The 27,517-nt window shown below is 38.0% G+C and overlaps 1 protein-coding gene across 1 annotated transcript in view; it reads left to right on the top strand.

Annotated features, from left to right (window-relative positions):
• LOC133993908 (rho GTPase-activating protein 26-like) overlaps positions 1-27,517 on the top strand; it is a 99,928-nt gene that overhangs the window by 69,988 nt on the left and 2,423 nt on the right. The window contains exons 18-23 of the mRNA XM_062433041.1: positions 1,801-1,960; positions 6,299-6,443; positions 6,958-7,138; positions 23,128-23,163; positions 23,544-23,654; positions 24,763-24,854. Coding sequence (XP_062289025.1) covers positions 1,801-1,960; positions 6,299-6,443; positions 6,958-7,138; positions 23,128-23,163; positions 23,544-23,654; positions 24,763-24,854 — 725 coding nt within the window. The remainder of the gene's footprint in view (positions 1-1,800; positions 1,961-6,298; positions 6,444-6,957; positions 7,139-23,127; positions 23,164-23,543; positions 23,655-24,762; positions 24,855-27,517) is intronic.

The following is a 27,517-nucleotide window of genomic DNA, read 5'->3' as shown; positions in this document are numbered from 1 at the left end:
ACAAGCTGTTGCAGCAGCAAAGAAGCAGGCCATGACACGGTTGGCTTATGTATAATTATTCCTCTAATGCAGCTGACAGGCATTGTGTTTTCACTTTAAACCCGTATTTAAGCCCTAAGCTTTATCGGGCTTTCTTTAACAGCAGAGACGTGATATAATGTATGACAAATGGGACACCAGCCACGTTTATACAACAGGCGAGCGAGTGCAAATGCAAGTATTTTGAGAACGCGCACATCTTTACCTAAGCTTAGTGGATTACACCTGCCGACGGTCATCATCATTGGCTTATAGGTTGAATGGCTGGATCACACTTCAGTCTTACAGTACTGATCAGATCAGAAGCTTTATTAGTATTAGTTTCCTGAACAATATTGCCAAAAAGACTAACAAGGATGAGCTTAGAGGTTCTTCCAACAATAGAGGAAAAACTCAATACAGTGATAAATGATACCAAATCTATTCAAGTAAAAGAAGAAGGGATAAGATGTGAATGGCCTCCTTAATCTTTCTCTGACCATCCGCTTACACTTGGTCGATGACTTTGACCTCTTTCAAGTCAATGTTGTAACAGGTTTTGCTCTGGTGCTCACAGACAGTTGATGTTGTGTTTTTCTCAGGCTCCTTGCTGTTTCATTGATAGTGTTTTCCACAGCTTTTTCATGTGCTACAATAGACCTCTCCAGTTTTCCTCTTGCCCACTCTTTAAGGTGTACCAACAGTGATCTCAAGGTATTGAATGGAGTGTGGTTAAGTACTGACTCTTTGTTACTTGGCTAGATGCTTCGGGTGGCTCCCGTTGAGTTGGCAGAATTCGTCTTGGTCAGAACTAGGATGAAACTGCTATTTTAAAGCTCAATAAGGAACCTTCAAGCTTCAAAGAAAATGTTTCATGCTTTATGACTTCATTATCCTTCCAATCATGCCACTCTGCAATCAGATTTAATAGTCAATTCCCTAAGTCTATATATAGTTAATCTTTTCTTTTCCTTTTGGCTTCTTTGGGCCATTGGAACAAGCTGTTAACGCAATATTGACATATAATCAATTCAGGTTAACATATAAATGCAGATCTATTTGGCAAAAAAACAAACATTAATGACAACCTGTAACCGTGGCAGTTCAGATATTCAACACATGAACATGCTTCTCTCTCCTATCCTTCCTCTCTCTCCTCTCTACCCCAACCGGTCGAGGCAGATGGCCGCCCACTTTGAGCCTGGTTCTGCCTGAGGTTTCTTCCTGTTAAAAGGGAGTTTTTTTCTTGCCACTGTCGCCAAGTGCGTGCTCATGTGGGAATGTTGGGTCTCTTTAAAATTAAACCTGAAGAGTACGGTTTAGAACCTGCTCTATGTGTAAAGTGCCTTGAGATGACTTTGTTGTGATTTGGCGCTATACAAATAAAGATTGATTGATTGATTGATTAATAATTGTATATTTACTTTAATTTGGAGTAATTTTCTGGCAACCTGGATAACGCAAGTCTAGTATTCACTCTGTTTTGTCTCCACTAACTCCTGAGAACAATATCTGTCAGTTCAACTACAAGATGTTCCACTGTGAGCACCAGCCATTTTCTGACTTTGTTAGTTTGTTGTGGACAGGCAGCATACAGTGGGTTAATCAAAGTTGTTTTTTACTAAAAACAGCTTCTGGCTGTTTCTGAAAACTGTACAGCTGATGATAATTACACAGTTGAGCAATAATCTTCTGTCAGTTTGTCACTACAACACTTTTTCACATTATAGTCTTCTCAAAATGTGTTCATATGGATCAAATGTGATGTCCTTCCCTCAACAGTGTGGCCAGTCACCACCAGCAGAACCTGATGACCATTGCTAATCTGGGTGTGGTTTTTGGTCCGACTCTGCTCCGGCCTCAAGAGGAGACAGTGGCGGCCATCATGGACATCAAGTTTCAGAACATAGTAGTGGAGATCCTCATAGAGCACCATGAGAAGGTAAGGCAGTGAGAGTGCATTTATGCAAATAAATGACACAAACAAAACAGTTAGTCACTTGGCTCAGAATTAAATGCATTCCTTGGCTTTGTTAGGGGAATTAACTTTTGTGCACACACACACACACACACACACACACACACACACACACACACACACACACACACACACACACACACACACACACACACACACACACACACACACACACACACACACACACACACACACACACACACACACACACACACACACACACACACACACACACACACACACACTTATTCATTCATAATAACTGTATATGCTGTATACACTTCAAAGCCACTTTTCCCTTTAGATCCAAGCAGCTTATTGGCAGACCAAGCTGCTTACAGATGTCACCATAGCAACAGACAAATCAGCCTGACTGTATGAGATCCTAGCAATGTGCACACACAGCTTTGCTTGTGCTGTATTTGTCCTCCAGACTTCTTGCAGAACAGCTGTCTCTAGTGCAGTGTGCAAAGGAAAAACAACTGGAGAGTGAATACTTTGAGAAAGTGGCTCCTTGTCCTTTAAGAGATCTCAACACACTCTGTGTGCCACTGATTTTTACTGTACATCTGCAGAATAATGACGCTTTTCTCTCTCCACGTAAGAGGATGATTTGAGTCCCTCTTTCATAAATTTTGCTAATTTTGTTTGATTTCAGACTGAAGCCTAGGTGGTTTATTCTCTTCCCTTGACAGTATAATTTTTTTTGTATAATGAAAAGATTTCATTTAGTTGCTAACATTATGGAAATGATTGAAGGAATTACTCGAGCGTCATGACATGCGCATGTACTGTAATGAGGAGTTTGTCGGTTTCATGTGATGCTGCTTATTTAATTGCGTGTTTCTGCAGCCAAAACAAAAACAACAAATCCAGTGTGTTTAAAATTGATACTTCAGCTAAATGTATTTTTTTATTTTCATATTTACTTCTTGAGTGCGGTAATGGGTTTGGATGTGGAGCTGGTTGAAAAGCAGAAAAAGGTGTTGACAGATCAGTCGATAAGGGGATGATGATGTGTCATTTTTTAAATTGGTCCAGTATTGAGCAAGATTGCTGCAGCAGGCAGCCACAAAGCAGGCTGAAATGTAATCCATTGGGGAAATAGCGCATTGCCAGTGTATGTCCACTATACAGTTCTAGCACTACTCGGCTCGACTCTACAACTTGTTTTTTTTTTGCTCTTCCATTAGGGATAGTACCTGGTACCTGGTACTTTTTTAGTACCTGCTCTGGCAAGGTTCCAAGCGAGCCGATACTAAAATGTGACGTTAACAGACTGCCGGCCACTGATTGGTCAGAGAGTCATCACTGGAAGAGTCATGAGCCGTCCCACACAAGAATCAAACCCGGCATTTTTAAATACAGGCATCAGCGTTACAGCAATTCGGCTCAATTTTCTTGCTTTGTGTGTGACGAAAAGCCACAGGCAGAGTAGAAAGTACCACTGCCTGCATGTCCTCCATTGTTTATGTGTTTGTGTCGCATATAAACAAAGTCACAGCAGTTTGGCGCAGCCGTGCCATGACGACCCCGCCCACATTGAGTAGGTACTATAAAGTAATGGAAAAGGTCGTTCCTTGTACCAAACCGAGTCGAGTTGAGCCGAGTAGTGCTAGAACTGTATAGTGGAAAAGTGCCATTACAGTGCTTGTTTTGCCATTATAGGACCATACAGAGAAATAAAATGTTATTTTTTACCTTTTGCTTGATCCAGTCTATTGTGTCTCACCAAGTCTCACTCAAGGAGAAGTCTTGTTCCAAAATCTTGTAAGCTTTGAGTTGACAAAATCAGCCAAATATTCAGCCATGACTTTGAAAACATTTTAGATAGCACCAAGCTGTACTTTCTTTACTCCAGAACAACAAACTCCTCCCTCCACTACACTACTATATTCATATAAACTACCTGGAGCTGTTGGCTGTTTTCCTAGTGCTCAAACATTTCCTACCACTCCTGGGAAAATGTCATTTGTTGGGCAGAACAGACAACATGACAGCTGTGGCTTATATAAACTGGCAAAAGGGGTACATTCACCGTGAAGTTTCACAGACTGACCCAGAGTCTGATGTTGTGGAGTAGAATGCATTTTAAACAGCGGGGTGGATTTATTCTCCAGTGGAAGTCCTGCCATGAGTGGAGGCTCAACCCTGGAGTGCTTTGCCTGGTGTGGAGAGATTTGGCCAAGCATCCATAGATCTCGTCGCACTGTCTCCTCTATTCTGAAAGAAACAGTGATGTACTGCTAGGAGCTGACGCACTGGCTAGACATGCTACCGTTTGTATCCCTCCTGCTATCCCTCTGATACTGATCAAAGAAAGAGCAGCGACTATCTTTCATTTGGATAGCCTTGTATGAGCCCAGCAGCTTGTGAGTGGCAGAGCTGGTGCAGCTCCTTCACAGCCAGCCTTGGCTGCTGCTATTACACTCAGATTTGGTGTCACAGCTGCATGGACACCGACATACACATGAATGGCTGACTTTGAGCCTGGTAAGTGAGAGGGTAAATCTGAATGATCCGGGTCGCCTCTTCTTGGGACTATAACAAGTTTTGTGGATTTGAGAGATGGTGTGAGGCTAGAGCCATCATTTCATTCCAAAATTCTGTGCTGGCTACAGTGCTTTATTGCTTTCTGCAGGATTTTCTGGACAATGGTTAAGCTTTTTCCACCAATAAGGTCTATTTGGCCACAAATTCAGCATGCCATATGGGTTTTGTTAATGCGCTGGTCAGACAGCATTCTCTGATAAAGAGGTTTATGAAGGGAGCCGGCCGCCTGCGGCCCTACCTTAAATTCTGTCATGTGACTTGCCAACTGTTTTGGAGGTGCTCTCAGGGTTACCTCTCAAGATTGTGCAGTTTCAAAGTTGCTCTCTCTCAAAACTATCCTATTGCTGGCTGTGACATCAGCCAAACAGATAAGTAAATTATATGCCTCTCATCCACTGCCTTTTGTGGAAGAGAGTGGGAAGCAGCTTAATTTACTATTTCCTGTGAGAGCTTTATGCATCTATATGGACAGCACTACGGTATTTAGAAAGAGTAACCAGCTCTTTGTGTCCTGGGCCCCCTCTCACAGAGGGAGGGCTCTGACTCGCCAGTGCCTATCCCATTAGGTGGTGGAGGCTGTAGTTCTGCAGACCCTACAGGCCACCTCATGGTTCCTTCAGGGGTATTTCTGTAAGGGACATCTGTGCCGCTTCTAAGCTGGGCATTCCCACACGTTCATTTGGTTTTACCACCTGGATGTCACTGTGCCTTTACTTGCTAACTCAGTCCTGAGTGCGGGATTTATGTTAACCTTGTGTGTGGCGTTGACCCATCTCGGGTCAAGGTCTTATGGGTTTTGGAGCATACAATTTTGGAGTAGGCCACATCTCCCATGGTAAAATACTGAGCAAAGCTTGAAAGAGAACTTTAGGTTACCATGGTAACCCTGGTTCTCTGGTAACAAGTGAGTACCTCACAGCATTGCCCTGCTTGAATATGTAGGTTATGTGAAGGAAATATGCTTCAGAATAATGGTTGCAAAGCCACAGGTGCTTATGAAGGGGGACGGGTTGGCCCGTGCAGCTCAAGATGATTCGTCTTTTCCACAACACACATGGTGTTATTGGAGCCTCCGTGACTGGTTACGCCAGAAGGCGTTTCCCATACTGAGATACCTCACATTTTTATCAGAGAACCGGGAAAACCCTGGTAACCTAAAGTTGGAGAAAAACATTAAAAGTATAGAGACTAATAGTGAGGGGAAGAATCCTGAGAAACAGCATGCATATTTTTAGTAATGTCAATAATCAGTGCCACAATTCACAATGAATCTTGGAATGTGCCCGGTTGTTAATTTTACTTTTCTGTATATGTAATTATTCCCAATATAAGACACAGCAGTAAGCAGCTAAGTGGATGTATACATACATATGAGTCTAAGCTGCAATAGTTAGAATTCAGTAGCTCACATATTAGACAGTCTCTATTTTCAGAGAGAGACGAAAAGCAAGAAGGCATGAGCTTGGCAAAGAGGTATACAAAAAAATGTTGGTTAGCATACCTTTGAATTTTGTCATGTTGCAAATTGTAGTACTGTTTCTTGTATCAAATCCAGATCTGCTATATTTTTGCATGGGTGTACATGTTTTTACACTTAAGCACAATGTTGTAATCACTGCCTTCAATGTGATAAGATATGCTACATTACCTTGCAGTTACGCATGGGTCCCTAAATTGTTTGACGGCAGCAAGAATGTTGTGTGCATGTTTGGCTCAATCAAACTCGATCTGTCTGTCTCGTATATGCAGATATTCAGGGACATGCCGAGTTCTGGAGGAGGTTTGACCAACACACAGCTCAACCTGTCCAGGAGGAAAAGCACTGAGAACAAAGCCCCGTCCTGCAGCGAGAGGCCTCTCACACTCTTCCACACACCAACACATTCTCAGAAAGGTGACTTGAATCATAACAAACACACACACTGAAACAGTCAAATATACAAGCACACAAATGCCTCACCTTGCAAAGAATGTTTTTAACAGCCATTTTAATTAACGGACATACATTTTTCGAGAAGGTTTGTCACAAAGGCTATTTTGTGGTCATGGTCCGAGTTGAGCTGAACATAAACTTGTCTGCTCTGTGATACAGTTTATTTATTGATATATTGAGTTTTAATTTTCCATTTAATTTCCCCTTTTTTCATTTTAGTTGACTCATACCTCTATATGTGTAGTGTACAGTGGTCAACATATGATTTAGAAGTGGAGAAGGCTTAAAAAGCCACAAATCTCAGGCATTTAAATTATACACATTCAAAGAATGGGGACTAGGCCAAGTGTTATATGCCTTCAGCAGCACATCAGTATAAGTGGCTCCTAGCAATAGGAAGGGAGTGTTGTTGGTTTTTTTTGTACTGATAATGCAGAGTCATCATTCTTCTCTAAATCATTTTTGAATACTGTAGGTGAGAAGAGGAACAGTGTTGTTAACACCACAGTTGCTGAGCTCCAGCAGCCTGTCTCCAATACAGCCAACTGTAACAGCAGCAGCAGTAGCAGCAGTGGCAGCCAAGGCCTAACACCGAGACACAGCCTGACCAGCAATGACGGAGAGCAGGACACCCGGCAGATCCGGCCCAGCTCACTGTGAGTGCGACAGAGCAGTTATCTGAATATAAAGCTGATGTTAATCTTTTGTTAATTCCATAAACATGATTGTTTACAGTTTTATGTTAAAGATCAAAGAGTCAAACAATATTTGACATGCATGATAAAAAAGTAAGCAATGAAACGATACAGTAACTTTAAAATTATTCCTTGCTGTGCAGATTCAGCTGAGTTTCATCATTTTTGTTTATTTGAGAGATAATCAGCATCTGATTTCATATTTTTCACATTTTCCTCTTATTTCCTGCTACCAAAACCCTTCAGATATTTTGAGACATAAAATCCATTGGAACATTTTCGATCAGGCTCCTTATAAAAATCTCGTTATATGTTTTGAGTGAAAAACCTTTTATTTGTAGTATGTAGCTCAAGGTGTTTTATAGAATCAACATCAAGACAGATGCAAATGTGACAAAGTAAAAGAGAATACGGAGAAATAATATTGAGGAAAATGTCAAAATGAACATAAATGAATGAATGTGAGTGAGGGGTGAGGGTTAGTACCCATTTCTACATAAAAGAGAGGTATATGCAAACATTGACTTCAAATGCACACACAAACACACAGGTTCAAGTATGTCCACACCCATACTTGTCATGCATGCAGAAATTCACAGGCACAGGAATGCATGAGCATATAAACACACAGCTAAGAGCTTAGAGAAGTAGTCTTGTGATGAGAAGGTTGTCGGTTTAAATCCCAAAAGCATCTGGGAAACATTTGCAGCAAGGAACTGACTAACAATTGAAGACTCTGTCTACTTCCCTTTTAAATTTAAAATAAAAGCAAAAATCCCTTTCACATGCGTACATAAATATATCATGTAGCAGTTACATAGTTAATCAAATAAGTTTTGAATACAATCAAACTATAGGTACCCGGCATGTCTATTTTATTTATTTTCTTGGGCTGGCTCAGTGTTTGACCAGCTGTTTACACAAATGAAACCAAAGACCAAATTAAACAAAAATATTTTTACAGGTTAGAGCAAGCCCATGTTCATGTGAGAAGTGCAATATATCTTTACATAAGCGATGGACACACCCATCCTGAGTTTATTAATAGGTGTAAACACACACGCCTTCATATGGAATTCACAGCAATGTGAGGCTGAGCGCATAATGTACACATGTGCATACAAAGTGTCTTCATGTGGTGTTGACATAGAACTTATGAGGCCGGGAGAAGACTCACACTACCAATCATCTCAGAGTGACAGACCTACAAATGCAGCCAGTCACCAAGACGATTGCACGTCGCCACTGATTACTTTTGACTTTCTGTCTTCTCACTGCTCACTGCCACCATGAGTCCTTCTCCTTTATTGTCACACTTCCTTCATCTTCATTTGTTTAATCTCTCACTCATGGATAGCTGTTACATTCAAGCTTTTCTTTGTATATTTATTCAACTCATGGTGTGAATTCCGTGTCACTGTTATTTACACAAATTACATAAATGAGATTAGTGCTCAGTCACTGATGAGGACATCAAGTCTGACTGATGTGATTAATTAAAGCCACATGTTTGAACGTGCACCATACTTGTAGCTCTCTCTCTTTGTTGCATTTACAGCAGTAGACAGTGTGGATATTCACCTTCATACCTTTATTCTAATCCTGAGTTAGTGCTACAGTAGAGCATAACTACATAAGGTGACATGTGAAAACATATCTTACTACTGTATTATTTCTGACTTCTTTCTTTACTCAGTGTTATAGAAAAACCACAGTGGATTATTTTTAAATAATACTCACATTTTGTTGAACTATTCCTTCTAAACTGGAACACAGTGAACATATAGTAATAAAACCTCCAGTAAACACTTGATAGTTTTCCTGATTTTGATGTATGTTGTTGTTCCTGTAGAGAAAAATGTCCTGAGCTTGATTGCACTTTAGTTCAGCCCTACAGTTATTGCAAAATCCATTTAAATATGTAAAGAAAAAATGTACAGAACACTATGACTTTAAATAATGAGATTTGGAAACCTGAAATGAAAGCATACATTCAATTATAATAATTATGCCTTTTAGTTATATGCTAAGACGTGATGATAATTTCTCAAAATGGAAGATAACAACTGTATGTGAGCAGTTGTTCTGTTAATACACATACAGCAGCTGCAGAGAGGAACAGTCGCCAAGTCTTGCATCATAACAGCTGAAATGAAATAAGCCACATTTAACAGCTCCCATGTCTGCTGTTATGTTGTATTACAGATGCCAGAAAAGTTAAGAAAAAACTTCCTAAAAACACCTTGACAAGCAGCTTCGTCCTTTTAAATGTTACAAATGTCAAATAATGGTTGAGAAAGTGCAAAGACTGAACTTGATGTAAGTAAAAGACACACTTTAAACTCCAGGTATAAATGTAATCCTGTTTTTATTGTATTAATTAGATAGGATATGTCATGCTGTTATTTTAAAATTGAGGCAGAGAACTGCCTGCTGTTGATACAAGAAAGGGGGAGCAAAATATGCATTGACAAGAAAATAAAAAAGAACAGAAACAATGGGCCTGAAAGCAAGAAATTCAAGAGCACAGAGAGCAAAAAGCGTGACAGAAATGATTTCAGATAGGCTTTCCATGGTGAGTCACACTGAAGAGACATTTAATGACAGAAGTGAGCGTCCTGTTGGTCATGATAGGTCACCTAATGGTGCACAAAATAATATGTTCATAAGCTTTTGTCCTTATTTTCTGCCTGTTTTCCTCTTAGGGTAATGTCTGTGGAATAGGGTGCTATGTTTTATACATGCGTCCCTTTATGCATGTATATATGTATGTGTGATTAAGGTAAAATAGATTTCCCTTCATTACATCTTCCCCAGACAATTTAGCTGTTAGCAGCTTGCCTCCAAGAAATAAACCCTTATGCTCTTTGCATTCGGCTTTTGGCTGCATCTTATTTTCATGTGTGGAAACTCGACCAGCTCTGTGTGCACAAAAACACACAGCAGAGGATTTTGTTTTAGGTTTGAAGACTGAGCTGTTGAGAGCAATTTTCAGTTAGTGTATTTCCAAAGCTAGTGTCAGTGAAGTGTGAATCTATAAAGAGCTGCCAAGATTAAGACGGGTATGGTGAGATTCTCTAGATGCTGCCAGGTTAACCGTTTAAAAGCAACAGTTCACATTGTTGATAATGTATGTGTGTCATCTTACTCCGAGTTAAATTAAAAAAATTCATGATCTATAATAACCCCTTTCATACAATGATACATCTAGATTACCTTGACATACAGACTGTAAGAGTTATTAAATAAATGTAACTCAACAGATAGGAAACATCTCAGATTAATTGCCCAAAGTACGCACAGTATTTGCATGAATGTGCTACATATTTGCATGAATGTGCCACAATATTTTCATATAAATGAATATGTGTTTTGCAACTTAAAGCCATGTAAACATGAAAGTCTGTCACTGACTGACTGACTGATGAGTGAGCGATAAATTACACCACTGGTCGGCCGTAACTTAATCAGTTGCCTTCGATGAATGTCGCCAATGCTTCTATCTGTTGTATAGAATCAAAAGCCCTCTAGTGTTTGATACGCATATTCTTACTTAGGCTTGTTTGCTGATTGAGTAATGACTGTAATACAAATGTTACATATGCTTCAAAATATAAGTAAGGGCTTTCCTTATGAAAAAAAAATCATTTACATTAAGAACTGCCAATTTAAGTTACCTACATTGACCTACATTTATTGGTAAAACTGCATGATATCTCAGCATTATTCTGAGAAAAAGTCCATGAGAAAATGTAGTTGCAATGATGCTAATAAAATGTTCCTGACATGGATGACAACTGGAGATAATTCTTTTCTGTTCTGTTGGGACATAAAAATAGGAAGTCAGATGAGAATCATTCAAACCAATATTTTGTTTCTGTTGAGTGGTCATTTTGTCCTTGAAACCTGAAACTAAAGGATGAATGCATGAATCAATGATAGAGGACAGGATCATTTCACATTTTTAGTGAATTAGATGATATATGGTTCTTTGAATTGCTGAACACCTTGGTGCAGGAAGGGGGGTGCTGCCGGGGCTGCAGCCCCCCTCATATGGTTTGACATATTTGGCTCTGATGCACGCACATAGCAACATTTTGGTCAAATGAAAGTATTTACCACAATTCAGTTATCGCTCCATGTTAGACCCTGGAGAACTAAAATATTCTATTTCAGATAACAGTGTTAAACAAATCTCAGGAATCTGATTAATCAACCTACTAAAGTCAGTCATTGTTTCACCATGTGTAGTTTATTATGCTTGCACATTATTGACAATGGTGATAGTCAGTCAAGAAGCACTCTGTTTAACAAAAAAACTCTGTTTTTGCAGCCACCCCCCCCACTGAAAACATATTCCAGCCTGTCTGTATGTAACTTTTTCCTTTTTAAATTTACCAAAAATGAATTCGCATGGTAAGAGAAAATATTTTTGGACCTTTGAAAGCTGTATCTGATCCAAATGTACTCGCGGGACATGAAGTGATCAAGACCTGCTGGTCAAAAATGATTGGAAACAGATTGAACCTCATGTTCAAGTGCGTTGAAGATATGCCTGCACTCACAAGCACATAAAAAATGAGATTTTGTTTGACGAAAAAAAAAAAAAAAAAGATTCTTCTGTTTGTCAGTGAAAAAACCACATAACATCAATAAATAAGAATTAGAAGATCAAGCTTAAACAACAGTTCAGCAGGTTTACATTCTATTGTGAGTTTAAATGAGATCAGGAGCCTCCTTTGACCATTTGGCTCATTAGAAACTATCTCATCAAGTCTCTTTATAAAGCTGGAGAACAAAAACATTGCATTCAGTTAAATTATACAGTGGAAACTCAAACCGTAAAAGTTGATTTATAGATAGATAGATAGATAGATAGATAGATAGATAGATAGATAGATAGATAGATGGATAGATAGATAGATAGATAGATAGATAGATAGATAGATAGATAGATAGATAGATAGATAGATAGATAGATAGATAGATAGATAGATAGATAGATAGATAGATAGATAGATAGATAGATAGATAGATAGATAGATAGATAGATAGATAGAAAGTGTTGATAATTAGCTGAAGAATTAATAACTTAATTTTGACAGTAGTAGTAATTTTGAGTGTTGATGCTCGAAATTTAAAAAAATTTAATAGTCAATAAAGAGTTGTTTGCCTGTTTCAAGTTTTCAAAACTTGTGACCACAAACATCCAAATGAAAACTGCTTTTTACAATGATATAGTCATAGATAAGTCTCTGTATGTTCCAGCACTGTAATTTTTTGAAGATTAATTTACTTGAGAGCAGCTGTATAATGTTTTCATAGGCTCTGGAGAGAGCTCTCCAAAGGGTTAAAAAAATAACCTCATGATGTTATATGTGATTGTGACATCATCCAGGTTATCTCAGCTTGAAACTTTTTAACCATGGATGTATTATAAGAGCTGACTAGAGATCAGACAAAAAATTGCACCCATTCAGTCTGAGGAGAATTGCTCAGTTGGCAAATATGCCAAAATAAGTTTCTAGCTTCTGGGTCTGCTTCTGCATCATGCAGCCCACTGAATATGCGCAGTAGTGTTTCCTCCCCTGGCCCCGCCTGCGAGTCCCTGCTTGACCCATAAACTTAACATTGTGATGACGTCACTGATTTTTAAATTGCTTTTCTTTGCTCAAGGAAACTTTTACATGTATAAAACTTCCATGGATCAAAAATGCATAATAGAAAAAGTCATAATTGACCTTGTTTGCAGTTTGAAGTGTCCTGACAACAGTTTTACTCTTTTACATGGTGGTCTATGGGGTGCAGGGGTATTTTTGGGTGTAATTCTTCAAGTGACCATTGGGGGAAATTGGCTGTGATGCTCAGTGGTGGAGCCCTGTCTAGCTTTTTTAATACATCCATGATTTTAACAGAAACTGGAGGTTTTGAATCTTAAAGACATGGGCGTAACCAGGCGGCTAGGGAGGGTTTAACCCAAGGAAACTATAAAAGAAAGAAGGGTCATTACGTCATAATACCAACATTTTAATGATCTCCTTGGTGCCAGACTTTGGTGCCAGTTCTATAGAAGCCTATAGGAGATGCATGGAGAAGCACTCTAAAACCCAACATATCTATGTCATTAACTTTGATGAAGAAATGCCTCGACCAAATAAAAGCAAACTTAATAGAATACTAACTGATTTGTATTGTCATAATCCTAACCATGGTGAATAAAAAAGAAAGAAAAAGTGAAGCATCCCTTGAAAGTATTGAGTTTAGGTTAAAAATGCTGATACCAAAATCAGAATCCCTTATTCCTTTTCTCTTTATTTTATTTCGATCAAAAGGTTGCTTCACAGTGATTGAAAAATAGTTGTTATCACCTCTGTATTCAAATAAATATCACAGACTATTAACCAACCCTTAAGCTATAAAACCGCAACAGCATAAGTTTCATGGCTATCAGAAACTTTTAACAACACACTTCAGTCACTACATCATCAGTAAATAATGCATCGTAATTACAAATGAAGCAATCTCTCCTGTGATAAAATCAACACCTGGGCAGTAATTCCATTTGTCTAATGCCCTGATGTCCGCCTGGTCACCGTAACAAAAACTGTAGATTATGTAACATAACACAACCAAGTTATTACAACACTTTAACTAGTCTGTTACCAACCTCAATCACATATGCATCAGAAGCTCCAGTCTCTTATAAATCTTTAATGCAACTTGCATGCAAAAGAAAATGTAATTAACATACAAGTCATACAAAATGTAGCTTGAAAACACATGAAACATTAGCTAAATAACAACACACCAAAATAACGGTGCCTCCGTCACCCAGATTGATTACCTGTGAAACTGAGAGGGGAGAGAAGGCGTGGTCAGCCCTTTCACTACTATGCTAACTAGGCCAAGAGCTTTAAAGTGTGTCACCAATGTGCGTTCACGTGCTACACAGTGATGCAATGACCTTTCCCTCTTTTATAGTTTGTTCAAACAAGGAATGCTATTATGTTGCATATTGCATTATAGGTAGTGTAGTATTCAATGTTTTTAGAATTTGGATCACACTAGTCACTAAAGGATATATTTCTGCTGCTTAAATTTTGACCATTCTTTTTCAATAATAAAAAAAAATGGCCAATAATAACTTGTTGGATTACCCTTTTAAATCCCAGGATCTGATTTATTAATGCGCATAAAATGCCTCCGTTTTGAAACAATCAACGAAAAAAGTCTGTCTTGCTATACTGTCTCAGATCCCTGCCCAGACCGTGTTTTCTCAGTCTCCCAGAGCCAAACATCATGATTTTCCAAGAAAAGCCAGCCTCTGTTCTCATCACAGAGGAGAAAGAGGTATAAAGGTCAGAGGTTAACAACCACATTCCCCTAAGGCAGATGTTATTTTCAGTTTTGGCACCTTGACTACTGCTCAGGGTTTTTTGTGGTGCCCTTTTTTATAAATAGTTTGTTCTCAGTTAAAACATTCCTGGAGGTCTCTTAACACCTCTTTCACAATGTATCTCTTAAATAGTCTCTAAGCACACCCCCATTATTCTTTCTAGTAGTAATAAAAAGGAGGACAAAAAACTAGAGAATGGAGTTGGATTGGAAAATGGGGCCAATGCACAAATATAAGTCTAGTTAGCAGAAGTCTGAACTTTTAGCCTGTAATACATGTGACACCAGTATATATGCTTAATCTGACCGGACTTGATCTTGAACGTGATGTAGGCTACCAAGATAAAAGTGAAAATGGCAAAATGTCTTCTTGTCTTTCGTTTTTCCCTTGGGGTAAGTCATGTGGTTTTATTCATTCTTTCTCTCGGTTAAGCAATTGAGACAAAGTGAAGAACATGACAGAGATTAGAGATAAAGAGTAAGATGGTAGCCATAAAACAGAATTACCCCCACTGAAAAAAAAAAAAAATCCACACACACCATGGGGTAGGAGATGAAAAAAAAACCCTCCATTGTGACTGGAATGTTTTCTAGGAAACCTGTCAAAGAAATATTTCCTCCCCACAGCACAACACCCACTTACACACACTCATATGCATTGTCAGTTGTCACGTTACATATGTCTGCTCTTGCTTCATTTACTGATCAGCTGCTTCTTGATATTTTTTTCTGTCATTATACTTAGTTTTACTTAGTTTACTTGGTACTTAGTTTTTGATACATCTATCTCTCTGTCTCTTCAGATATAACAATGAGTACTGGCTCAGGGGGGATTCCACTTAAGCTTGGAAATTGGTTTTAAAACCACAACCATGATAACACTGGATATTTTCAATTTTGCCAGAGGTATTAAGATCAAAGTTCTGAGTTTACTTCCTCTATTAAACCTTCTGTTCTCAGCCCTATTCAGCTATTTGCCCTTCCCCGCCTGCGAATATCGTCAATGCAAATGTCATTCATCAGTTATGAGTTCCTGTAATGGTAACCACAATCTCAAGCTGCACAGTCATGAGTGGGGCTGTGTTGGAACAGTTGGAAAGCAGTCAGTAATTAGGGAAATGAATCAACAAGTGAGTAAGCCTCATTATGCCAACTGAATGATTTAAAACAACTGCGATTGAGTGTCAGTGCTTCATAATGACATTAAGGCATTATAAATTAATTTGATCATTTGTATGACATGCACATTTTGCTCTCATTGTAGAAAACAGAAATAATGTTTAGCTCAGTGACGCTTGCGTGACAACAGCAGTAAACTAAATTTATGATGCTCATTATTGAAATATTTCTATTTCTGCTTTCAGCACCCTTGTGTTGAGTCCAAACTTGATATTTGAAGGTCATGTTGGTCATGCTGATTTATTTCACAAACATTCCTACGTACATTTCTACTTGATGGATCTTCCAAAGGTTGTAATCCTAAACCACATTTGTCAGTTTAAAAAGACATGTCATAATGTCGCACTGGCCAAGACGGAGAAAATAATTGTGCAGCAGCAGTTAATAATTCAATATTTTTTTTTAAATGTTTTTTGTCTGAGCAGATACAGTAAATACAAACACGTGTGTCATATTGGTGGCAAACAGCAGAAATTGTTGTAGGTTTAGTTTGTTTGTCATTGGCTACATGCATTCTCTATACATTTTACATATGTACTGTCATTGCAGGCAACTTTCAGATATGTCATTCATTTTTAATGAGATGGAAGCATGTGTGTTAGTGCGGATGTTTGTGTGGCAGTGATAGTGTGGGTGTGTTGTAATGCAGTGAATTGATGGCCTGTCAGGAGAAGGGGAAAAACAAGAGATCAGTTTAATTAGATCAGCTGTCAAATGTGGTAAGCATGAGGTGGGAAGACTACATTCACCTGAAACAAGTTTGTTAACTTTGTAACCTGTGAAATGCAATATATCCATATCTTGTAATCTTCACTTTGTGCAGTCAGCAAATAATAATTCCAGAGAAACGGGAAAAATCTGTCTTTCCAAAGTAGAGGAAAGAAAACAGTTGATTTGTACAGTCAGTCAAATGATCTTGATTGTCAGAGAGCTGTTGGAGAAATCCAGTTCTGCTGAAATGAGGGAGTGAAGAGAAATGGGTTTGAAGGAGATAGATAGGATGCAGAGAAACTGGCACAGGGGAGCAGATGAGAGGGAGCAATGACAAGCAGTGAGTGACAAATGGAGAGAGAAAGTGGATTGTTGAGACAATCACTCAAACTGACAGTTTGATAAGTAAATAAGGCACACAGCCACAACTGTCTTTTTATTCCAGTAAGGTTATGAACAGAGACTTATAATGACAAAGTTATACTGGTAAACTATCTTGAATATACTCAGTTATTTCTACTGCAGCTCATGTAACAATATTGGATGTCAAAAGCAAAAAACAAGTACATCACTGAATTAAAGGGATTTCATTTCCTATTTTGTTTCTACCCTGGATCAATCACAGCTCTAACCACTTTACACTCATTCACACTGCAACTAGTTAGATCACTGAATAATTGTTTTAGTATTTTTTAAGCATAAATACCAAAAAACTTTTTGCATTTTCTCAGTTGTGAGGATGAATCTTTTCAGTGTCATACATGACAGTAAACTGAATATATGTATATTTTGGGACTGTTGATCTAATATTTTGACAAAACAAGATATTAGATGACTTTGGGCTCAAAGAAATTTTAATGACTATTTTTCACTATTAATAATAATGATAATAGTTGCTAGTTGCAGCCCTATAGCATATAAAGAAGTAGTAGAAGTAGATTGTTGAGAAATTCAAAGAAAATATCTTCATTTTATAAAGTCAGTTTATAAAGTTGAGAAGATTCACAAACTTGCTAAAACATCCTTCATCTTGGAGCTGGCCAGAATTGATTATGTGATATAATCGAAAGCTCCAGAGCAGCTACTTACTATACCAATGCAGTGAGGTTGTTTTGACAACTGCTGTTTCCAAGTTCAAGAAAGTTTTCATCTCAAATCCATCACTGCTGTCAATATTTGTCACTTGATCTATTATATTTTATAACAGAACAATAGCTAATAGTATATTTGTCCAACCTGGAAATCAGTGTAGCCAATTCTATCTGTTATAGTGTACTGTCCTTTTGGCCCAATGTTTATCTGAATTCTCAGTGTTTTTATCAGACAGAAATTGTTATTGAAGTACGTGATTTTAATATTCATGTGAATGTCAATACTGTTTTTAAAAATCTCATTATTATATCCAATTGGCTTCTCTCAGAGTGTAAATAAACCCACTCAGTGTTTTAACCACACCCATCACAATTTAACATTTAATTCCAGAGAATCCTCTTTTATCAAATCATTTTTGAATAACTTTTGAAATCATTTAACTGGACTACATGCCTTGGTACTGTCGCTAGATTTAAGCAAGCCATTTCATCAGCATTAAATTCAGTGCCACGTCTCAATACAACATAGGACTTTTATGCTAACTTTAGTCCCTCACAAATTGATCACCTTATTGATAGTGTTTCAGGCTGACTGTGAATCACACTCAACTCTATTGCCCCTTAAAAAAGGAGGTGTTAAAACAAAACAGGTTAGCTCAAACTCTTTTCCTCTACCTCTCTATCTGTCCTAAATCTTAGTACTGTGTTTGACACTGTTGACCAAGACATCCTATTACAGAGACTGGAACATTTAATTGGCATTAAAGGAACCACACTAAGCTGATCCAAGCCCTATTCATCAGATCCATTTCAGTTTGCACACGTTTACCAAAAATCCCCCATCAATGCAGCATGAAAGTTGGACACACAAGGCTCATGGATTGGATCAATACTATTCAATTTAGTTATCCTTCTTGGAGGTAATAATATTATTAGGAAACACACCATCAACTTTCATTGTTATGCAGATGATACTCATTTATATTTATCAATGAAGCCAGAAAAAACCAACCCGTTAATTAAACTTTAAGTATAAGGTTGAGGCTTGGGCCTAAACTCGTCAGAAACACATTACCTAATGATATTGCTACAATGGATGGCAATACCCTGCCACCATAAGGAATGTAGGAGTTATCATTGATCAGCATATGTCCTTTAACTTCCACATCAAACTGAATTGAAGGACTGCCTTTTTTCACCTACAATCAGGCACATCTTGATGATTGCAATTCATTATTATCAGGCTGCATCAACAAGCCTCTAAAGACTCTCCAGCTGGTCCAGAATGCAGCTGCATGAGTTCTTACAAAAAATAGAAAAAATATATTGTGTTCCTCCCATTTAGCTTCTCTGCACTGGCTCTCTGTAAAATCCAGAATAGAATTTAAAATCCTTCTACTCGCCTCCAAAGCCTGTAATGATCAGGCACCATTATATCTTAACAACCTTATAGTACCCTATTACGGCATTATAACATTGTACTCCCAGTATGCAAGCTTACTTGTGGTTCCTAGAGTCTCTGAAAGTAGAATGGGTGCCAGTTATCAGGCTCCTCTCCTGTGGAACCAACTTCTAGCCTCGGTCTAGCAGGCAGACACCCTCTCTACATTTAAGAGTAGGCTTAAATGGTAAATGGTAAATGGACTGTACTTATATAGCGCTTTTGTAGTCATTATGACCACTCAAAGCGCTTTTACACTACATATCATTCGCACACATTCATACACTGATGGCAGGGGCTACCAAGCAGGGTGCCAACCTGCTCAGCTAACCATTCATTCTCATTTACGCACCGTTGGCACAACAACGGGAGCAATTTGGGGTTAAGTGTCTTGCTCATGGACACATCCACATGTGGACTGGAGGAGCAGGGAATCAAACCGCCAATCTTCCAATTGGAGGCCGACCGCTCTACCTCTTGAGCCACAGCCGCTTAAAGCTTTCCTTTTTGATAAAACTTATAGTTAGGGGCGGCTGAGGCTTGCCTTTGACCAGCCCCTAGTTATGCTGCTATAGGCCTAGACTGCTGTGCTTTGTAGTTTTTTTGCTTTCTCATCTCGCTGGTATTTCTGCCTCCGGAGCTGTAGAATCTGGATCTGTGGTTGTGGGCTGCGTGCTGCCCTTGTAGTCCTTCTTGACACGCAATATTACAATTACTATTGAATTATTAATTGTATTAATTGTATACAATTGTATTATTATTATTGTTGTTATTATTATTATTGTTGTTGCTGTGCCCCCCCCCCCTCCTCTCACTCTTTCTTTCTCCATCTACCCAACTGGTCAAGCCAGATGGCTGCCCACCTAGAGCTCAGTTCTGCTTGAAGTTTCAACGTTTTACGTTGTTTTCCTTGCCGCTGTTGCCAAGTGCTTGCTCATGGAGGGAATGCTGAGTCTCTGTAACTCAGAGAGTACACTCTAGACCATCTATATATGATGATAAGTGCCCTGAGATTACTTCTGTATTTATATGGTGCTATATAAATAAAATTGGCTTGACATGACTTGGCAACATGTGACTCCTCTTTAAAGTTGAAGCCAATATTATCTGGAGCTGTTTTTGTGTTATTGAAGGAGTGGCAGTATTAACTGTGGTTATTGAAGTGAATCATGCATTTGTTCTTGAAGAGAGAAAGACCATGATTATCCCAAAATCTCGCCCTAGGGTATAGGAGTGTCACTATACGAACCACACTTCACATCATCAAAAAAGGAGAAGTCTATTTAAAAAAAATGAGCCCTGCTATGAATGAGTTGATGTTATGTGCACTTTGTTAGTTAAGATAAAAAAGCACTAATGCCCTGACTCACCTATACGCTGTAAAAACAGGGAATGGCAATGGTAGATGGGACACTGGTCTAAAATCTCCAATATGTGTTCAACTGGGTTGAGATCTGGTGACTGTGAAGGCCACAGCACATGATTCATTCATTTTTATACTCATCAAACCATTCAGTGACCACTTGGGCCCTGTTGATGGGGGCATTGACATCCTGGAAGAGACCACTCCTATTAAGACAGAAATGTTTCATCATAGGATAAAGGTGATCGATCACTTAGAACAACTTTGTATTGATTTATAGTGACCCTTCCCTCTAAGGGGACAGGTGGACCCAAACCAAAATGTTCCCCACAGCATAACAGAGCTATGGGATCCCCGTACTGTAGGGGTCAAGCATTCAGACCTGTACCGATTTTTCCTTTGATTCCTTTGACTCACCTTTCTGTATATTTAATTCAGGAATTGGTAGAGAACAAACCAGAGCTAAAAAGAGAATGAATATTAGACTTATATTGATGAGGAAGCCAGAAGCATGAAAAATGAATGCAAATGTTGCTCTGTGTATGTTTGTTAGGTTATTCACAATAACAACTTTATAAAGTGATAATACTGAGATGATGGACAAGTTTAAAAATGTAACCTTCTCCTTAAATTTCTAAGCATGTTTCTTTAAATTTAGAAAGAACTTTCCATGTTATGATCTTACATTCTGCATCTGCTTATTTGAACACTTCATTGAAGCTGTATGCTGATATATTCAAACCAAAACAAGTTTTTCTCATAATCACCCTTACATACGTTTAATATTTTAAACATCTTCTCCATCAAGATGTACTCAAAATTTGACATGTTGGTATCTTTTGTCCCTTTTAGAACTCTCTTGAATTTTAAAATAAAGATTGAAACAAGTTGAATCTCAATCCATGTGGAGCAGAATTAAGGCAAAATAATGCATAATTAAAAGAGGCAATCAAAGTTCCACTTCTTTTTATCTATTCTCATAGCTGCTGGAAACAAGCACAATTTAAAAAAAAATAGTATTTCACTGTATTCAAAAGCTGAGAAATCATTACAAGAGGTTTGACAATGCTGGAAATGTTGACAAACGTAACTTTCTGTCAGTAATTTGTGCCATAAAGTGTGCTTATAGTTAACAGCGAGGTGTGGTTACATGGCTGTGTTTTTATGCCATACCTTCACTTGCATAAACCCGTCCTTGAATAGAACCTCAGCACTATTAGCTTCAATAGTACCACTTAGCTCAATTCTTGCAACAACCTGTCAGTGATTATAGCGGCAGTCTAAATGTGCTAAGTGTATTTCAAATTTAATAGGAAGTGGCTGACAGTGGGATCTTTATTGATTACACTTCTTTAACCCCCGTGGTGAAAGATTCAGAAGAAAAGTCTCAAGAGGCAGTTTAGAAGCATTTAGACAATAGAGGCAATTTGTCTTTGCCATTCAGTATATGAGGAAGGCCTGCAGACAAGATTTCTAATAGAAAATGATTTGTGTAAATCACTCATATTAGAGGCTATTAATATCAGAAACGTGGCTGCACGTAATTTACTATATTGAATTTTAAATGACATCCTGCTTGTATAATATGGCCTTTTACGGTTTACTCAGTATTGTTTTGGTTCATGTGGGGCAGAAGAGGCAGAATCGTTTTTTAGCCTGAGTCATATATAATGCACAAAACCCTGGCTGAGTTTTGTCAGCACTGCAGCATGAATGTAAAGTGGCGGGCGTCCTGTTTCCCCATGACTCTGCTGGCCTTGTTCATGACAGATTTTTCTGCAATGGCTGTGTAATAGTGTACGTACCTGTTAATCACTAAGAAATACTTTTTCAAGGACAATGATCTCAAAGCTTGTTACAAAACCTGGTCTTGCCTGCAGTAATTTGATTGACCATGAATACATTTTCTTTGCTTTCTCCATTTATTATCTCTCACTTTTTCTTTCACCTGAATTGTCTTTCACCTTCTCTCTTTCTTGACAATCCTTCACCCTGAAGGGCAGCCTGTGATGGATGGCGGCCTGCGTGTCATTTCTAAGCAAGAAACTGAGCTTGTCAGTTCACCAGCATCTTGCAGCACCAGATTAGATTGATGAAGGCACACAGCGTGGTTAGATGTAATGATGAATCATATTTTACAGCACCATGTCGACTGACCATTTGGAAATTAGATTTAATTTCTTTAGATACACACTCGTCCCTAAACTTGGAAAGAGGCCCGCAACAACTATGTATTATTACAGTAGATGCATTATGTTTAAGTATTGATTTTGCCCCTTTCTGTCTGTAAAATGTAGAAATTAGTTAATATATTAACCGGGTACCAGAACCATGCTGGGGCCAAGTGTATCCATGGTGAAGTCAGCTAAATCCTTCATTTGTTTCGTCATTGGATGCTCACCAGGGTGTACTGTTTTCTTGATCATGGCGATTAGCTTTAATTTAAGATTGTTATTTTTGCCAGAGCTGGAACACATTAAGCAAGTGAAATCACCCAATGAGAGCTATTAAGGAGTCCATCTCTTGTTGCAGCAAAATGATGTGGGCTTTATTTGAACTTTTTTTTCCATTTTTGGCAAAAAAGCTGGGAGGTCTTCTCTGTGCTGGAAAACTAACACTAGTAGACTTCAGTGAGAAGGGAAAACTGCTCAGTAACATAATCTCTCTGTCAAGGCATAATGTATATATTATTATCAAGTCACTTTGTGGGTCATTGATTAAGATGGATTACTTCACCTTGGTTTAAAAAAAAATTGTTTTGTGTTTCCAGGCTAAACCCAAGGAATCGTGGCAGTATACCAACCAGGTTAGAAAAAGTCACCTTTAATTTAAGAAAGTCAAATTACATTGAATTCATGGTGTCTTATTATTTCTTGATGTCATAAAAGCCTGTGGATTTTATGTAGTCTTATGTGCGTGCAAATAAAAGAAAAAAGAAAAGAAAATAGAAATTTACCATGGCTGCCAATGTCCATATATATATATATATATATATATATATATATATATATATATATATATATATATATATATATATATATATATATATATATATAGATTGGTGAGAAAAAAAGGAATTTAATCAATTTAGGAATAAGGCTGTAACATAAAATGTGGGGATATATATGCATAATTATTATTTGTTGTGTATCTAATACTGAAAATGTTGTTGTATGTGTCCATCAGTGCAACGTCTCCCAGCCCCACCTCACCACGTTCTCCCTCTTGGCCGATGTTTTCAGCACCGTCAAGTCCACAACCGACATCTTCCACCTCCAGTGACTCCTCCCCTGTCAGGTGGGTCCACATTGCTTGTGTAATAACTTAATGAACAGTGACACAGTAGAAGACTGTTGTAGTATTGAGAAACTGCTGTCAACTGTAAAGGCGTGTGACTGCGTGCTGATGATGCAGTGAAAGGAAAAAACTGCATATTTATGTCTTTTATACAATAAGCTCCACTTCTGGGGTTGCTGGAGTGCCTGGACATTTGATTCAAGCACTGATCAAGTATTCAGCAAATGATTTGAATGCTGCTATCAATATGCTATTATTTACTTTAGTAGCTCTTCAAAGTATATTATGCCAGATGTTTCAACTGTTACCAGTTTAGTTTGAATTCATAAAGAACAGCAGGGTAATATGGGACACAGCTTTTTAACTTAAATGCTTACTGTTGCAAGCATATTTATCGACTGCAGCGTCCTTGATAAATTACTTCCTACAAGCTTCAAGAAGCTGTCATTTTATTGACCATGACTTCTGACCTTTCCTATTAAAAGACTGATTTTAAAAGCTAGCTTGCTCTTCAGAGGATCAAGAATGCACTCTCCACTCTATTTGCACAGGTTGGAAAGATGTTTCTTTTATATAAGCTTCTCTAGACGTACACTGTCTCCCACTTAATTGTTAAATGCAGTACTTCAACTTTCAAGCTTCAAATGTCCTAGTGCTTCTGCAAAAGCTCACCACTGCTTTGCTCTATCAAAATCCCAGCCTTTCCTTCGACCGCTACCCTCTGCATGGCAGTTAGCAGAGTCTGCAGCTGACCCTGATTCTGTTTACTATAATAAAATAATGACATGGAAGGGAAAATAAACTGTAGTTTTAAAATTGAAATAAATGGTCAATGTGTGTCTACTATAAAACAAGAACTAGAATTTGAAATCCATAATAATCCAATATGATTACATCCTTAGAGCTTTGCTTGTGCTAGAAAGCATCCTTTATCATGTGTGAATATAGCCACTTGGCGCTTATAAAACAGTTCATATAAAGTAATGACCTGTCTGTGGCTTGTGTAACTCGAGGTGTCTAAATTGTGCATTGTTTCAAAAGCTGTCTTTTTCCTCATGAATCAGCCCACAACACTACTGTCTCACTCTCACTCTCTTGTTGTCTCCAGTATTGCAGGCAGGAAGGCTCGAGCGCTGTATGCCTGCAAGGCAGAGCATGACTCTGAGCTGTCCTTCATTGCTGGGACCATCTTCGAGAACGGTGAGTCAGGCTCTGGATTTGCCAGCAGAAAAGAAAAAGGAAAGATGTGGGTTTCTGTTTGTATACAAACAAATAATTACTCAAAACTCATCTTTAGCATTTTGCTGGACCTTGGTGCTGGATTTCTTTTGGGCTGAAAATATCTTTAAAAATGCCTCCAAGCATTCAATGGATTTTGCCCAAAAACTTATAACTGAAAGGCTTTTAACATAATTTTTCCATGACTAATACTTTTATAATGAAATTTAATTGTTCCCCTGCGTTCTTCCCTGAACATTTTCCTCTACTAAGGTGCAGCGGTCTTATTAGAGGAAAGAGAAGGATGAGACTCTCATATGTTACATAATATATATTATATATATATTTCTGTTTAAGTGTATTTTTATCCAGCACCTGCCCTTAAAATAAGCTTGGATTTACACTCACTTTTTTTTGCACACTTCTGTGAGAACATTAGAGGCTGTCAAGCAGACTAGACTCTAACAGAGGCAGTCAAGTGCAATGCATTGCTTTTGCATGCAGCCAAGCACTTAATATCTTCCAAATCTGTCGAGTAATTTGCTTCGTTTTAGGAAAAAAAAACAAGTAGTATATCAAAGAAACCGCACACAAGCACACGAATGATGATGCAGAGAAGTACCCAAGATATTATTTCTATGTTTCAATTGTTTCCTTCCTTTTTTTGTCTTTCTTTCATTTCCTTTCGGCCTGTGCTCTCCATTAGGAATCCCATCACAGACAGTCTCAGGGCCCTCTGTAGCCTAATTTCAGCCTCTCCAAGCTCAAGCTCCCAAAACTGTAAATCATATTTATCACCTCATAGCTTTCTTTGGTCTAACTCTCCTAATGAAGACCAGATTTGCACAAATTCTAGGATAATAAAACTACTTCAGCAGGGCGTGTTCCGTTTTACTCGTTATCTGACAGAATAACAGTCGAACTGAATACTTATCATAGCATGTTGTAAATCCGCGCAGGGGAACACACACATACAGACTCAGGATTGGTATGGATTCAGTTCTTTGGTCATACCAGTTGACACATGGCCTCTCAGACCTCAAGACCCCAAATAGAGTTAGCTGAGATCTTTCAGGGTTATTTTACTAGCTCAAGTTATAAGGGTTGAAGTAAGCTGCTTACATCAGTACCATTTTATATTGTTGGTTATCACCCTATGTTCTTTACAGCAAATAAGTATGTATGAGTATATGTACACTTTTCTTTTAGGGTAGGCTGTGGGTAAGCTTTATACATATGTATGTATGTCTTGGCATGTTTATACATTTGCATTTATTAGAGTGACTTTAGATCATATCATTGTTACACTTTATTGACCAGTCCTTGTAAATATAGTGTATTGCATGTCTACATTTATTTAGTTCAAATAATAATAAAAAATGTGATCACAAAAAATAAATAAATAATTAATAATAAAAATAGAGTTGGCTGCATAAAGAGGGTTGTGTTACTATGTCATCAGAGCCGTTTGGGTGAAAATGTGACCTGGGAGACATATAATTTCCTCAGTGGTATCTCAACACCCCAGTTTGGTCATGACTAGCCAAAGAGGGAGCCTCCCAGCTGTCCACACAGAGCTCAAACTTTAGCATCATGATGCTTTAATGCTTCTTTAGCTGAAGTGAGAATACTGTCACAGTGCAATTTACAAATGTGTTTATGTTAGCTGTTACAAACAATTTCAACATTGCACAATATCAGAATTTCTTTTAAGCGTTTTTTTTTTTTTTTTTAATCTGGCAGATCTCAGAAGATGAAAGACAGTGTGTTCTGGCTGGTGTTTATATCACACTTTGATATATATCTCTGTTGTGGCATTATCTGCAGCCTGTGAATCAGAATGCCTGAAATGACTGTAGTGAATGCCCAATTTACTTCTGCAACATATTTCCTTTTATATTTTCCTGTCTGTTTTTTTGTCCTTTCACTAATATACTGCATGCCACAGCAACACACAGTAAACGGCTTCTTCAAAATTAAAATGTCATTTTAGTTCAGACATGCAAATGATAAGCTGTTGTCATATGTACACCTTAAAACAAATAGATTTTAATATTGCTCAGTGTCTGCTGGATGTGTAAATAGGAAATTGTTATCTGACCAGTTCACCATAATAACTTTATGAATTGATAATAATTATGTTAATGTTCCTCTTACTGGCCCAAAATGACAAACAAAAGTTTTAAATAATGTCAAAGCTAAAGCTGTTAAAGTGTATTAAACCTTTCTGATAACAAATAAAACAACATCCAACTGTATAATAAAGAGTTTAGAGGGGACAAAAATCATGTTATTACAATTTAAGTATTAATTTAGAAGGTAATATTATTGGCTTGGTTTTACACATTTTAACAAAACACCATTTCAGTAGTTATTTAGTTCTCACCTTAATTCACAGCAGACTAAAAACGTAATGCCGTATTGAAAAGCCCATCAGATCTTTGCCTGTCTAGAGTACGATGTCCCTCATCCAGCCTCAGTCTGCTCTATTTCATGCTTACTTGTTAGCAGCTATTGGTGTGTGCTGTTGCTGCCAGAGATGTCTGCTCAAAATATCCTGAAATGAAACACTTGGATAATGAGGAATATGTAATACTGAGCTATTCTCACCAGCACATGTGCTTGTTTACATGAGTTTAAGTGTC

The sequence above is a fragment of the Scomber scombrus genome, chromosome 14 (genome assembly GCF_963691925.1).
Source record: "Scomber scombrus chromosome 14, fScoSco1.1, whole genome shotgun sequence".
In the NCBI taxonomy this organism is placed as follows: domain Eukaryota; kingdom Metazoa; phylum Chordata; class Actinopteri; order Scombriformes; family Scombridae; genus Scomber; species Scomber scombrus.
Note: the sequence above shows the minus strand (reverse complement) of the source record. Positions and strands in the feature narration are given on the sequence as shown.